At 33.5% G+C, this 16,271-nt stretch overlaps 2 protein-coding genes across 3 annotated transcripts in view; one reads left to right on the forward strand and one right to left on the reverse strand.

The window, feature by feature from the left end:
- Positions 1-108: 108 nt before the first annotated feature.
- LOC144442478 (mitochondrial chaperone BCS1-like) lies at positions 109-8,562 on the reverse strand. The gene is made up of 7 exons (XM_078131840.1): positions 8,243-8,562; positions 7,278-7,417; positions 6,957-7,151; positions 6,415-6,478; positions 1,584-1,753; positions 940-1,051; positions 109-479 (listed from the first exon to the last, which is right to left on the reverse strand). The coding sequence occupies exons 1-7, from the start codon at positions 8,560-8,562 to the stop codon at positions 224-226; spliced, it is 1,257 nt and encodes a 418-aa protein (XP_077987966.1). The 3' UTR covers positions 109-223.
- A 639-nt stretch (positions 8,563-9,201) lies between these two features.
- LOC144442300 (calpain-5-like) overlaps positions 9,202-16,271 on the forward strand; it is a 29,786-nt gene continuing 22,716 nt past the window's right edge. The window contains exon 1 of one of the 2 annotated variants that reach the window (XM_078131611.1): positions 9,202-9,328. In XM_078131611.1, the coding sequence (XP_077987737.1) occupies positions 9,325-9,328 (4 nt within the window). In that variant the 5' untranslated portion in view covers positions 9,202-9,324. Of the gene's footprint in view, positions 9,341-16,271 lie in introns of both variants that reach the window. The other variant, XM_078131610.1, reaches the window with a different exon arrangement.

Raw genomic sequence — 16,271 nt, forward strand, 5'->3', positions numbered from 1 at the left:
TCTGATATGATGAGTACCATATTGAAGGTTGTAATAATATTGACAGTCTTACGACAATAGAGGGTGAAATTTTGAACAAGAAATATTTTCAAAAAGTTCACAAACTACTCTTGCAAGAGTTAATTGAAAAGAAAGAGATGTCTTTCTCATTACATTTGGTTAAACATGGTCCACATTACATGAAGTCATCACGATGGTTCACATCGTATTATAGAAACTATTATCAAAGTGTCCAGATCTCTTCAACATTCTTTAATACTGCATCACCATCTGATTTGTATAACATAAAGTATCCCTGGATCTGGGCAATACTGACGGGTTTCTTGTGGGATAACACTGCCTGGGCAAACTGATGTGAATGGGTTTCTGGGTAATCTGGGTAAAACCGAGTATACATGTGCATCAACTGATGATCTGTGGCATGGTCTATGAGTTCTTTCATGTCCACCCTACCTGGTCGGATAAGTGCAGGGTCCAACCTGTAATGAGTGAGAGAAGGTAATTATCACATGAGTGACAAAAAATAGGCAATCATACACAAGTGTGGGTATAGTTAACTCAATTTTTCATCTCAAAGGATGAATTCTAACAAAACAGCATTTTACAGACAAGAAACAAAAGTTCATATATCACTCCTTTGTACTGTAATAATAATTTTTTATATGTCGAAATGAATTTGGAAGTTTGTTGGATGGTTACCACTGAGCAGTGGCCTGGTGCTCAGTCCTCGTGTTGTTGAAGCAGGAGAAAGCTGGAATACCTGAAGAAAACCTGTGTTGTTTAACAGGGTCGAACTGAGCATCCTCCTTCATACATACAAACCTGGCTAATTTATTTTTTTATAATCAAACCCAGGGATAGGGGTATTTTGGGTGTTGTCTTCTGTTTGTTTGGGCTTGCTCCCAATATAAAGCTATAATACTAGTATACTTTACTTACCTTTCTAGGTAGTTTGTTGTCATAAATACAACCCTAGCTTCAGTGGATGCTACACCATCTAACGTATTCAATAAACCACTGAATGTAACCCTACCCATACCTTCGTACTTGGCTGAAATAAATCATACAATTCAATAAATTTGATTTACTTATCATTTCAAATTGCACACTGTGTCTAAAATTTGTTTTACTATACAATTTGTAGGAGTATATTAAATGTACATTGTATTTAAATATGATGTGTATAAATGACATTTGGGTACCTAAAGAACTTTTTAAAAAAACCCACATTTTTAGTAACAGAGCCTCTTTGTGCATAAACAAACATGCCTCAATCAAGCTGATATGTTAATACATGTATATGTGTTTTACTGTATATTTTTAGTGTGTATTTTGTATGCAGAAAATGAGGCCCAGTTAAAATAGTCTAGCTGCTAGACCTCGGATGTTCTTCCGATACAATACGACACACGACTGAACATCACTATCGAGGATGGAACATCCGAGCCCTCACTGTGAACTTCGTTCGCTTATCATATCGGAAGAAAGCCTGAACGTTTAGCAAGAAGACTAAGTTACAAACTGCCAATATGAACATCATGTTTCTGGGATTTTGTGAAGCTCTCAGGAAGTACTTAACTTACCTTCTCGACTTATTTCTCGACTGACAAAGGCAGCATCTACGTCTTCTAGTAGTATGATAGTTTGTTGTGGTGCTACACTCATGAGATAATTTAATCTATCATCAGATAAACTTTTATCACTTAGATTTAATACACATATACTGTAATCGAGTTCACCAGCAAGAGCCATTCTGTTCATGTAAACATGAAAAGACACAATTCTTAATTACATGTCCATGTGATAAAATTAAACTCAAATATGATACTCAATATCACCAGCAAGAACCACCCATAATTTCTGCTAACCAAGAAAGACAGTGTCAGGCAAATTTAAACCTAAAATTCAACACACATATGTTGCATTCTCGATCTCCAGCAAAGATGAATCTGTTGCACAGTTAGGCTAATATCCTGTGAATGTATTTATTTCAGTGCACAAAAATTCAGGAATACAACTTTTCACATTTTGACACCATTTTATTTTGGCCCATAAACAATTTTTGACTACACTTTTATAGTCACATCCCTTTTAGGAGAACTAAATCTGTCTTTATTATATTTGGTTGTTCAGAATTTAACCGTGAAAGCGATTCCATGTTCACTCTTGATTTATTTTGGTGAATACATTATTTAAATATGCTGGAATAAGTTAGAGACAAAATACATAATGTTGACAGTATTTATTGCAACATCAAACTAGACATTACGAAGTCAGTATTGAGACAGGTGATGATTGGCAAATGTAATATTCACAAATGGCAAAATAATGTAATTTTGAGAAAAATAATGAAGAATGTTCTGCAAAATGATGAGAGATATATGCAAATGACAACATCATGACATGTGAATGATGTGATAATATATATATGATGATTGGAAGATGGAATATTCACAGATGGCAAAATAATGTAATTTTGAGAAAAATAATGAAGAATGTTCTGCAAAATGATGAGAGATACATGCAAATGACAACATCATGACATGTGAACGATGTGATAATATATATAAATTAGAAGTAATGTGACATTCTTTACCACCCACTTACATATAACTACTTTTTCCACCCACTTACATATAACTACTTTTTCCACCCACTTACATATAACTACTTTTTCCACCCACTTACATATAACTACTTTTTCCACCCACTTACATATAACTACTTTTTCCACCCACTTACATATAACTACTTTTTCCACCCACTTACATATAACTACTTTTTCCACCCACTTACATATAACTACTTTTTCCACCCACTTACATATAACTACTTTTTCCACCCACTTACATATAACTACTTTTTCCACCCACTTACATATAACTACTTTTTCCACCCACTTACATATAACTACTTTTTCCACCCACTTACATATAACTACTTTTTCCACCCACTTACATATAACTACTTTTTCCACCCACTTACATATAACTACTTTTTCCACCCACTTACATATAACTACTTTTTCCACCCACTTACATATAACTACTTTTTCCACCCACTTACATATAACTACTTTTTCCACCCACTTACATATAACTACTTTTTCCACCCACTTACATATAACTACTTTTTCCACCCACTTACATATAACTACTTTTTCCACCCACTTACATATAACTACTTTTTCCACCCACTTACATATAACTACTTTTTCCACCCACTTACATATAACTACTTTTTCCACCCACTTACATATAACTACTTTTTCCACCCACTTACATATAACTACTTTTTCCACCCACTTACATATAACTACTTTTTCCACCCACTTACATATAACTACTTTTTCCACCCACTTACATATAACTACTTTTTCCACCCACTTACATATAACTACTTTTACCACCCACTTACATATAACTACTTTTTCCACCCACTTACATATAACTACTTTTTCCACCCACTTACATATAACTACTTTTACCACCCACTTACATATAACTACTTTTTCCACCCACTTACATATAACTACTTTTTCCACCCACTTACATATAACTACTTTTACCACCCACTTACATATAACTACTTTTTCCACCCACTTACATATAACTACTTTTTCCACCCACTTACATATAACTACTTTTTCCACCCACTTACATATAACTACTTTTTCCACCCACTTACATATAACTACTTTTTCCACCCACTTACATATAACTACTTTTTCCACCCACTTACATATAACTACTTTTACCACCCACTTACATATAACTACTTTTTCCACCCACTTACATATAACTACTTTTTCCACCCACTTACATATAACTACTTTTTCCACCCACTTACATATAACTACTTTTTCCACCCACTTACATATAACTACTTTTTCCACCCACTTACATATAACTACTTTTTCCACCCACTTACATATAACTACTTTTTCCACCCACTTACATATAACTACTTTTTCCACCCACTTACATATAACTACTTTTTCCACCCACTTACATATAACTACTTTTTCCACCCACTTACATATAACTACTTTTTCCACCCACTTACATATAACTACTTTTTCCACCCACTTACATATAACTACTTTTTCCACCCACTTACATATAACTACTTTTTCCACCCACTTACATATAACTACTTTTTCCACCCACTTACATATAACTACTTTTTCCACCCACTTACATATAACTACTTTTTCCACCCACTTACATATAACTACTTTTTCCACCCACTTACATATAACTACTTTTTCCACCCACTTACATATAACTACTTTTTCCACCCACTTACATATAACTACTTTTTCCACCCACTTACATATAACTACTTTTTCCACCCACTTACATATAACTACTTTTTCCACCCACTTACATATAACTACTTTTTCCACCCACTTACATATAACTACTTTTTCCACCCACTTACATATAACTACTTTTTCCACCCACTTACATATAACTACTTTTTCCACCCACTTACATATAACTACTTTTTCCACCCACTTACATATAACTACTTTTTCCACCCACTTACATATAACTACTTTTTCCACCCACTTACATATAACTACTTTTTCCACCCACTTACATATAACTACTTTTTCCACCCACTTACATATAACTACTTTTTCCACCCACTTACATATAACTACTTTTTCCACCCACTTACATATAACTACTTTTTCCACCCACTTACATATAACTACTTTTTCCACCCACTTACATATAACTACTTTTTCCACCCACTTACATATAACTACTTTTTCCACCCACTTACATATAACTACTTTTACCACCCACTTACATATAACTACTTTTTCCACCCACTTACATATAACTACTTTTTCCACCCACTTACATATAACTACTTTTTCCACCCACTTACATATAACTACTTTTTCCACCCACTTACATATAACTACTTTTTCCACCCACTTACATATAACTACTTTTTCCACCCACTTACATATAACTACTTTTTCCACCCACTTACATATAACTACTTTTTCCACCCACTTACATATAACTACTTTTTCCACCCACTTACATATAACTACTTTTTCCACCCACTTACATATAACTACTTTTACCACCCACTTACATATAACTACTTTTTCCACCCACTTACATATAACTACTTTTACCACCCACTTACATATAACTACTTTTTCCACCCACTTACATATAACTACTTTTTCCACCCACTTACATATAACTACTTTTTCCACCCACTTACATATAACTACTTTTTCCACCCACTTACATATAACTACTTTTACCACCCACTTACATATAACTACTTTTACCACCCACTTACATATAACTACTTTTTCCACCCACTTACATATAACTACTTTTTCCACCCACTTACATATAACTACTTTTTCCACCCACTTACATATAACTACTTTTTCCACCCACTTACATATAACTACTTTTTCCACCCACTTACATATAACTACTTTTTCCACCCACTTACATATAACTACTTTTTCCACCCACTTACATATAACTACTTTTTCCACCCACTTACATATAACTACTTTTTCCACCCACTTACATATAACTACTTTTTCCACCCACTTACATATAACTACTTTTACCACCCACTTACATATAACTACTTTTTCCACCCACTTACATATAACTACTTTTACCACCCACTTACATATAACTACTTTTTCCACCCACTTACATATAACTACTTTTTCCACCCACTTACATATAACTACTTTTTCCACCCACTTACATATAACTACTTTTTCCACCCACTTACATATAACTACTTTTTCCACCCACTTACATATAACTACTTTTACCACCCACTTACATATAACTACTTTTTCCACCCACTTACATATAACTACTTTTTCCACCCACTTACATATAACTACTTTTTCCACCCACTTACATATAACTACTTTTTCCACCCACTTACATATAACTACTTTTTCCACCCACTTACATATAACTACTTTTTCCACCCACTTACATATAACTACTTTTTCCACCCACTTACATATAACTACTTTTTCCACCCACTTACATATAACTACTTTTTCCACCCACTTACATATAACTACTTTTACCACCCACTTACATATAACTACTTTTTCCACCCACTTACATATAACTACTTTTTCCACCCACTTACATATAACTACTTTTACCACCCACTTACATATAACTACTTTTTCCACCCACTTACATATAACTACTTTTTCCACCCACTTACATATAACTACTTTTTCCACCCACTTACATATAACTACTTTTTCCACCCACTTACATATAACTACTTTTACCACCCACTTACATATAACTACTTTTTCCACCCACTTACATATAACTACTTTTTCCACCCACTTACATATAACTACTTTTACCACCCACTTACATATAACTACTTTTTCCACATCCAGGAGGACCATACAATAAATATCCTCTTCTATATGGAATTCCTGGGATGATAAAAAAGACACACCATATTATTGGCTGGTTTTAATTTCTCCTAATTTTCACTGCATAAAATCAAACTCAGGCTCCTCTAACAATAATTCAATATTCATATATTTACCAGGTATGTTTATTTCAATATTGATTATTAAATTGTATATTGTTTTCTTTATATATGTACAGCATTATAATTGCATTAAATGAAATTGATGAAATAAACTGCCTTGTTTATCATTTTTTGAAATTTCTTATTTGAAGAAAAGATTTTACTAGGCTTATACATGTATTACTGTATCTATAATAACATGATTTTGAAGTGATCAACTGACCGACCAAACAACTGACCGACCGAACCGACCGATCAAACAATCAATCAGGCAATTTGTAAACTGTAAATTTATCTGTTTCATAAAGTGCCAGTTTCCATCAGGCAATTTTGCATCGCTGAAGTGATTTACAGCTAAGTTTCTGTACAAATCTTACCTCTATCTGTATACCATTTAGGATCTTGTATAAATTCTTTCACATCATCTAGAATTCTCTCTGATATTCCAGCATCTAAAACTACTGAGTTAAACGGTCTTTTCTTCCTAGGATACCCAAACTGTCTCCATTCAACTCCAAGGGGAGTATACATCACTGTTTTCCCTTCTTGTCTTTCTATGGCCAATTTCTTTGCTAAAAGACAAAATATAATCAGTAAATATTCCACAAAAATTAACCCCTGATGTTTGCAACCATGATGTTTGAAACAACTAAAATTCAAAATTCAAAATCTTTTCACAGACAGAAGAGTACTATTACCTTTGCTAAGAATTTCAAAGTACATTTCTTTGTTTCTTCCAACTGTTGTCAAGGTAACTGTTTCCCAGGGAGTTCCATGCTGAAGATCTAACATCTGCTTTTCTCTGTTCCTTTCTACTTTGATCAAATAATTCTTATACCTATATGTGTGTGTGGAAGAGAGATATACAAAATGGAATGATGTATAACTGACAAGTGGTTTCCAATAAATCTTGTACAGAACTACATTGTATGTGGAACATTTTTGGTAACTTTATTTATGTTCCCTCCCCTGTTGTTCCTCATAATGACTGCCAAAATATTGATATTAATATGTTGTATATTTGACTAGTTTTGCACCGGAGTTGGTCTTTTTTTTCACAACTTTACATATGTTTTTATTGTATCATTTTTCTCAGATATGCAAGCACTTTTACAGTGACTGTATGATCTCCAGGGAGTTGGGAAAGTTAAACGATTGTTGTATCATTGTAGGTCTATACCAGGGGTAATAATGAGTGTACAATGTATATCTGTGCCTAGTCTCATACAGCATACTCTGTTTGTATCGCAATCTGTCATTTTACTTCACTGTAGCACTAACTGCTTCTAATGCAAAGAATTAATGTAGCCACACACCCCAATGGCAGATATCAGCATGGCTGCATGTAGATATTTACATAATATTCACTATATGTAAATTAAGTTGCTCTTATGCTCATCTCAACAAGGGCATATGTACACATTAACGTTATTTAAAATAAAGTCAATTAATTATGCTGATGTATGTTACCACTCCCCTTTGTGACCAATCAGTTTAGGTGCATAATTTTAAACCACATTAATCAGTTGCCATTGGTAGCATCACACACAGTCAGTGAGACAGTGAATAAAAATCACAGAACACAATGTAAAGAGCTCTGCTTTCTCGAGAATAAGCACATTATAGATACTTGTCATTAACAGTTATTAATATTAATACTCACCAGAAGAAATGAGTTCCAGGACTTGGTACAAAATCAAACTCTGTCCTAATGCTACCTCCTTCTGTTTGATGAAAGGTAGTTTCCACACTCAAATGTTGCGTCTTATTTGCATGTGAAGTAATCCATTGCAATAACCAAGAATAACTTTTGTCTTTGCTTGGAACCTCCAGTGTCATCATATAATGTCTCCTGAAGGCAACCATTCCGAACTGACTACCTTTACGTAAAAATGCAAGTGCAGCACCTACACCTACCAAGCCAAAACCAGCACCAAAATATGGATTGTCTTGGAGGGATGATATATAATCAGAAAGAGGCATCTTGATTAAAGCTTGTGAATATAATGTCTTTAAGTTAAATTTTCGATTTGAACTTCGGTATTATTAACGCAACTTAAAAGTACCTATTTCCACTGCCTTGGGCGATGACAGTAAGTAAGTTACTAGCGGTTCCTAAACACCATTGATGGACCAGACACAAATTACAACACACATGCAGTATCCCCACTGCGAATCACTGATGGAATAAACTTTAGGTTCTTTGAATCAACGGATGGGTATCAGTTCACTTCCACAGAGTAACGGCTAATCCACAATCACGTACGGTACACCAGAGCTTCGTTGTGTGATATATTTTGACTTGGTCAACTACAAGAAACGTGTGTAGCATAGGAGGCAGCCATATTAGAACGGTCAAAGGTCTAGCGTCCAGGGGATTCCACCTTCAGGTTTAAGGACCCTAATTATCTATAACTTTGTATTGTCTTATTTGGCCTTCAAATCAATATTTTGATATGCAGTTGTAGTAATTTCAATTCATTATAATTTTCAAATTTTGTCTGGTAATCGTGTCGCAATATCGACATGTTTTTGAAAATGTAGACGATTGGTGTGCGCCCCCCGTGTTGTAACTTAATGCCCTAACTTTCATCTCGGCAATGCTCGGAATTTGTCGGTGGCGTTCCGAAAGTGGGTTTGGTCTAACTGTTGTTGGTCGATCGCGTCGATAAGTGGATGTCGAATACTGCTATTTGTCCTTGCGTTGATGTAATGTGCATTGAAACATAACTTTCCACAGAGACGATGGGTAAGCCTTTAGGTAATTGGTATTTATTTTATTTTCGTAGAGTAGAGTTTTGTCCCCGTATCAGGCTGATATCGATAACAAATGCAATTTCAGATTATCTACTACTACGATACCGAGATACAGCGATGTCCCTCGTGTAGACAGCTGTACTTGTAACTAGCAATGCAACACGTCAGCTCAGATGTGTATTTTAAAATCATAGAATCATGGGGTATGTGTGTTACGTTACTGGGAAAGGTTTTGACCTTAAATACCCAGACATAATATCCCCTGTGACCCCGTCATATCTTACCGACCAGGGTTATGTTATGCAGGTACTGTGTGAGAAAGTAGAGAGTTGGTTGTTTAGAGTCGCCGTACACACTGTGTTGGTTGTTTACTACAACTTTGTCATAATTTAGTACACTGCACGTAAATTTATTGACTGGTCACCATATTCGTATGACATCTCGTAATTAAAGAGGTGAACGCCCGTTTATTTGTGAAAAAACAACTAGAGAGCCTTGAAGAACGTCGTGTCAAGTGTAATGTTTATATTTGTCGACTTACAGTTGCATCGTTTTTGAAGGACAGTATAAAGTCAATATGATTGAAACAATGGCAAGCACACAATTAGTGAATTACAGTTTACATCAATGTTATAATAGTCATCTATGATGCAATTGTTTTGGTTCAATAGAGCATGAATAGCGAGTTTATGAATTGAAACTTGAACCTGTTACAACATTTACAGTCACAACTCGCATAGTGACAATAACTGACATGTTTTGGGTCTATATGCACAGGTTCACAAAGGCTGCTTTTAGTACACTTAAATGCACTGTTTGAATTTATGATAACAAACTTCCTGTGTTAAATTTCTTTTTGATGTAAAATAAAAAAAATAGTCACCCAGCAATCTGTTGAAGCATTGTAGACAAGTTTCAATATGTTACTTTTGTATGCTGTACAACTACAATGTCCAAGCTAATTAAGGGATCTAGCTATAATAAGCAATACACATTATATTGTAATTTGCTTTCAGTGGAGTAAATTGTTTATACCATTGTAATATGGGTTACCAGAAATTGCTTGCTCTATTATTTTATAACAATGACATTAATGATAAAAGGGGAGTCGTCAATCAGATTTCATTTTCAGAATTGTATCTATTGGCTGTTGCCCAAAATAAATATAATATCACATTAAACTATAAAAATTAGCATTAACCACAATTTAAAAAAAAGGGAACCAAGTAAAAGGGAAGGGGAAATAGAAAATATTGTTACAAGAATCGTATAGATAGGGAAATTCAATTTAATTTAAAGAACGAAATGTATTATATTTAGTGAAATATACTCATGTACTTCACTGTCTGGTAGGGGAAATATTGATAAATTGTTTACATAATGCTGCATAATGCTGATGAAATGTACTAAACATACCAAACATTATTGATGATCTAGGCTACAGTTAAACTGTCACTTGTATGATGAGAATTTATTCATTTTCTTATGACATGGGTAATATTTTAATACTATTTCAATAAATATGAAACTTGCATATATATATATATTTCACTCATAGTTGGTGGTCTAACTGAAATGTCACCATCTCTGAATGTTTTTGATTATCGCCAGGCATTGCAGTTAATGTGTGATAGAAATACAGGTGGAAAATACAAGGTCATGAGAAAGGTCATAGGTCAAAGACCAACAATTAGACATATGGTATTATTATTATGTTATTAATATGTCATCAGATGAGCCACTTAATATACAGGATGTTTTCTCAGTTTACGTAAGTGCAAACCTTGATTAGAGAGGTATGCAAACACCTCTACCATTATAGATATATAGGTCAAAACTTAGATGACACTTGACATGTAATTTATTTCAACCTAAAGATGTACCAGACATAACAGATGATGGACAAGGTCATTTTGCTGGTACCAGGTGTCTTCCTAAGTCAGTATTTTAAAGGGTAATAAATGCCATCCAATTTAGGATTTGTTGAAAATAACGAAATGACAATATGGTCATTGGTTGTGAAGATTAATAATCAGTTTATATTAGATAAGTAAGGCTCTTTAATATGCAAAAAATAAATTAAATTCTGAAATGTTAACAAGATCAAGAATTAATAACATTTATATATTAGTTTCTACATTTTGTAAGTAAGGATATTAATTTTTAAACCATGCTATTTTCTAGTTTAAAAATGTACAGGTAACAATTTTCTGTATCAATTTGATTAAAATCTGATGTGATGAATATAGCTCAATTACTTCATTTACCTGTATTCCCTTCATTTAGTGTTGTTTTTTGTTTTCAATTTTGTTTTTCTGGGAGTGAACACCTACCCACTCACAGGAAAAAGAGGTAAATTAAAAAAATCAAGCCTATTCAGATATTGATTTTGTATAAGTACCTTTTATGGTGAGAAGAGAATGTGATAGTGAATAACCATAACAATGTTCAGCATTTGACAATGAACTTTAATACTGAGACTAATGATACAAAAAGCTGATGTCTGATAGGCAAGGCTTATTTGAACTTTGTCAATTTCAATAAGTATGAACATTTTGTAAATACCAAATGTTTTTGTTGAAGCCATTGATCAACAGTCATGCAAACTGAATACTTGTTCACAGTTATCAATATAGTGTAGACTATAAAGTACATTAATTGTGGTGTGCCACCCATCAACTACCACTTCAAAGAGGAGACGCTTCACAATATGATAATCATAGCAAACAAAGTTACAATAAACAAAAACTGGAAAAAAAGAAAGAGAATTAAGCTTCCTGAGTTTCATAGGCATGTTATCAGAAACATACAGATTAATATTGACAACCTTATAGATAGGGGAAGAACTCAATTTTAAGAATGCAGTATATTAATTATTATTATTATTATTATTATTATTATTGACTTTATTTAATCTCCATAAATTGTTGAGGCATAGGCTATTCTTAGGCAATGTCCAGAAGGAAAATATACAATATTTACATTAGGTAATATGTACATGTAAGCAGTATATTTGGTTAGATTTTTCTTTGAATGACTGTTTGCTTGATAAAAATACTCAATTAAATACCAATGTTCCTGTGACTTAATTCCAGTAAATGTCTTCAAGTGAAAATGATTGGCAGCATTGTTGTAAGTTTATGCCTGCTTGGGATGGCCTCAGATTGTCGGGTAGTCTCATTATCATGAATTTTCACTAGTGTACTCATAGTGAACATAGAGTATTTATAGAACTATTTTTTGATTGTTAGTAATAATGTGCAGGTCCCCTATCTTCATTTGGTACTCTGCTGACAAGTATTGATCGACAGAATAACTAATGTGAAAACCTCAACATTTTTGTTTTCGGAAATGCTCTTGTTATCTACCTATATACAGGGAAGACAACTGCATTATTTAAATAATGTAGAATGTTATATCCCAATGGATTATGTGTATTATAGTTCTAGGTCAATATACGTGTAGAAAAGATGATGGCATTGCTAAATTGGATATCTGTAACGGTTATGTACTAATGTGAAAATAATTGTATCTGTATCTCACCCTGTCAGAATTAATAGACGACAATAATGAATGATAAATGAGATTTGATATTAAATTCAGTATGTGAGTACTTAGTTCGCGTATGTGGACTAGGAAGGTACGACCAGCTAACAACGTATGGTGACAGCGCAGTAAACAGACTGGTGATCATGAGTCCTACATGTACATACAGTGACATTTTACATTTATTACATATTATTACCCAAATAATGCAGTGTGAAATGACAGTGACATTGTCATCCCTATGCTTATTTATACAGATATATATTTTCATTAGTTTACTTTCAGTAATTTTGTTATTTTAAAAAAATTATTTCCAATCAGAATGATATTTAAAACCACAGAATAACCCTATTCTACAAGATGTATTTCTAAATTATAAATAATGAGATTACTTCACTCACACTCATTATTAAATAATGCTAATTAACTGCAGTTGATTTGATGATTACATAATGCTAAAAATAAAAAAAATATAATGTATTATCTCATATTTATAAGTTGGGTCCAGCCCTCTAATGATAGCCAAATCTTGTTGTTGTGAGTCAAAATGATAAAAACTGACATTTCTTGTGATATTGTGAATCATCACAGAGAGATAAGAGAAAACCAAATCTTAATGCATTAGTGGTGTGTCAAATATTCGAGAGCTCTCTGTTAAAACCACTTATTTTACATGTAGATGTTAGTGGTCTAGGTAGATTTAAATATCATCCTGGACTAAAAAGTAAATAAGACCGAATGTGTAATCTGTAAAGCTGTACTAATCAATTTCAGGCAAAATTTCACATAGAAAATGTAAAGAAAAAGCAGACAATTTGGGTGAGGTGTGTATCACTTTTAAAGGCCCATTATCCAATCCTAGGTTCTCATATTTATTACATGTAGTTTCATATAATAAGTAAAGCCATATGATTAGATAGAATCATTCATTTATTCAAGACCAACTTTTTCTATAAAAGTATGCCAGACAATGGTTTGTCTCACCCAAATCTGTATACGCCATTGAAATCTGACCTGCGTTTTTATGAAGTAAACACGTACATGTATATCAATGTATGCATACCTCTAATCAACAGCAACGATCTTTATTTGATGACAAAGTTGATGATATATCTAGTCTGTAGTATTATGCAACATCCACAAGTTTACATGGTTCTTTTGTTGAAATTTGTACTGTGGTATAATCTGATTAATCAGTATTTATTACATATGATTCTGCTCGACTGAATTTAAATGGTATGAATATAATCAAGCTGATGTGTTCACTTGTTTTCTGTATACAAGCAACCGATGATTGTTTTAGACAGGAAGTGATATCAAAAGCAAATATCTGAATATTCAAATATTGAATTAAAGTCCTCCGACAAATAATGTTCCCACTTTACGTAACTAGAGATATTGACATTTTGTACATATACATTTTTTGTATGGTTCACATTTACATTTGTCAACATATGTCCAATGTTGATTTTAGGGCATTTTAATTATGGAACTGTAGTTTATAGTTCAGAGAGACAACTAAATATTTATAAATTAATACACCTTTTTGCATGTTCAACCATCTGCATGATCTGCTCAATGAGTTTAAGAAATTATTACTATAGGGATAGTGTAGAAATGTCACTAATTTTAATTACTAACTCACACTGTGATTCCATTTAAAGTGCAAAAATATTTGCATGTCATTACAGTTCTCCCACCACCACCACCAAAAGAACAACAAACAAACAAGTAAGCAAAAAAGCAAACACTATAACCGTATAGTTACCCTTGGCACACTCGTGCTTCAACATTTAGCCATGGCATCAGATCTTTAAACATGTAATATTTTGACCTTTTGAAAGTACTTTTAGAAATGAAAAATTGACAGTTACATGTTGCTGTGCATACTTGATTAGTTTGTATAACAACCTTTACCCAGTATATTTAACAGAAAGACATAAATGGATTCACTAAGTGATGTAAAGTGTACCAGTAACTCTGTGAAAAATAGATACTCAGCGATATCCTACTGCTATTGGTGTTAAAGCAGAGGTCGTGGTTACCTTTTTTTATGTGCTATGGTATTATTGAAATATTCAGTGTACTTTGGTATCCTTGATATCTGGTATCTTGTTATGATAGTAACTCTATAGTCCAGAAACTTGTCATGGTATAAATCTACATGTATCTATCCATGGTAACAAATCACCCCAAGAGAGATCTTGAGATTTGATGCCATGAATAGCACTAGACTAAAGAGAGATCTTGAGATTTGATGCCATGAATGGCACTAGACTAAAGAGAGATCTTGAGATTTGATGCCACAGATAGCACTAGACTAAAGAGAGATCTTGAGATTTGATGCCATGAATGGCACTAGACTAAAGAGAGATCTTGAGATTTGATGCCACAGATAGCACTAGACTAAAGAGAGATCTTGAGATTTGATGCCACAGATAGCACTAGACTAAAGAGAGATCTTGAGATTTGATGCCATGAATGGCACTAGACTAAAGTGAGATCTTGAGATTTGATGCCACAGATAGCACTAGACTAAAGAGAGATCTTGAGATTTGATGCCATGGATAGCATTAGACTAAAGAGAGATCTTGAGATTTGATGCCACAGATAACACTAGACTAAAGAGAGATCTTGAGATTTGATGCCATGGTTAGCACTAGACTAAAGAGAGATCTGGAGATTTGATGCCACAGATAGCACTAGACTAAAGAGAGATCTTGAGATTCAATGCCACAGATAGCACTAGACTAAAGAGAGATCTTGAGATTTGATGCCACAGATAGCACTAGACTAAAGAGAGATCTTGAGATTTGATACAGGATAGCACTAGACTAAAGAGAGATCTTGAGATTTGATGCCATGGATATAGCACTAAGACTAAAGAGAGATCTTGAGATTTGATGCCATGGATAGCACTAAGACTAAAGAGAGATCTTGAGATTTGATACAGGATAGCACTAGACTAAAAAGAGATCTTGAGATTTGATGCCACACAGATACATGTAGCACTAGACTATGGTAATGCATTCCCAAGCTATCCAGTCCAAACTGTTGATTTAGATAGTCTGTGAACAACTGCTGAAGTATAGTACAACATAACAATATATAATATTTCACTGTTCTCATTGTATACTGTAAATTATGGTTTCATATTATCTGATAGTTAACACTAATTACTCCATGAATCATTGGGTACGTGCAGTAACAAACTGATTACATGTATGGAAGACTTATTCTAGAGGCTTTCTCCTTGGAAAAAGTGCTAAGAAGGATGCCAAGCTTGATTGTAATATCAGGGTACCCTTTTGTTCAAATGGAAATCATATTTCACAACACTTCAGTTTATTATATCAAATAGCAACCAGACCAAATATTTGCTTTTCCAG

Source organism: Glandiceps talaboti, chromosome 11 (assembly GCF_964340395.1).
Source record: "Glandiceps talaboti chromosome 11, keGlaTala1.1, whole genome shotgun sequence".
Lineage (NCBI taxonomy): Eukaryota > Metazoa > Hemichordata > Enteropneusta > Spengelidae > Glandiceps > Glandiceps talaboti.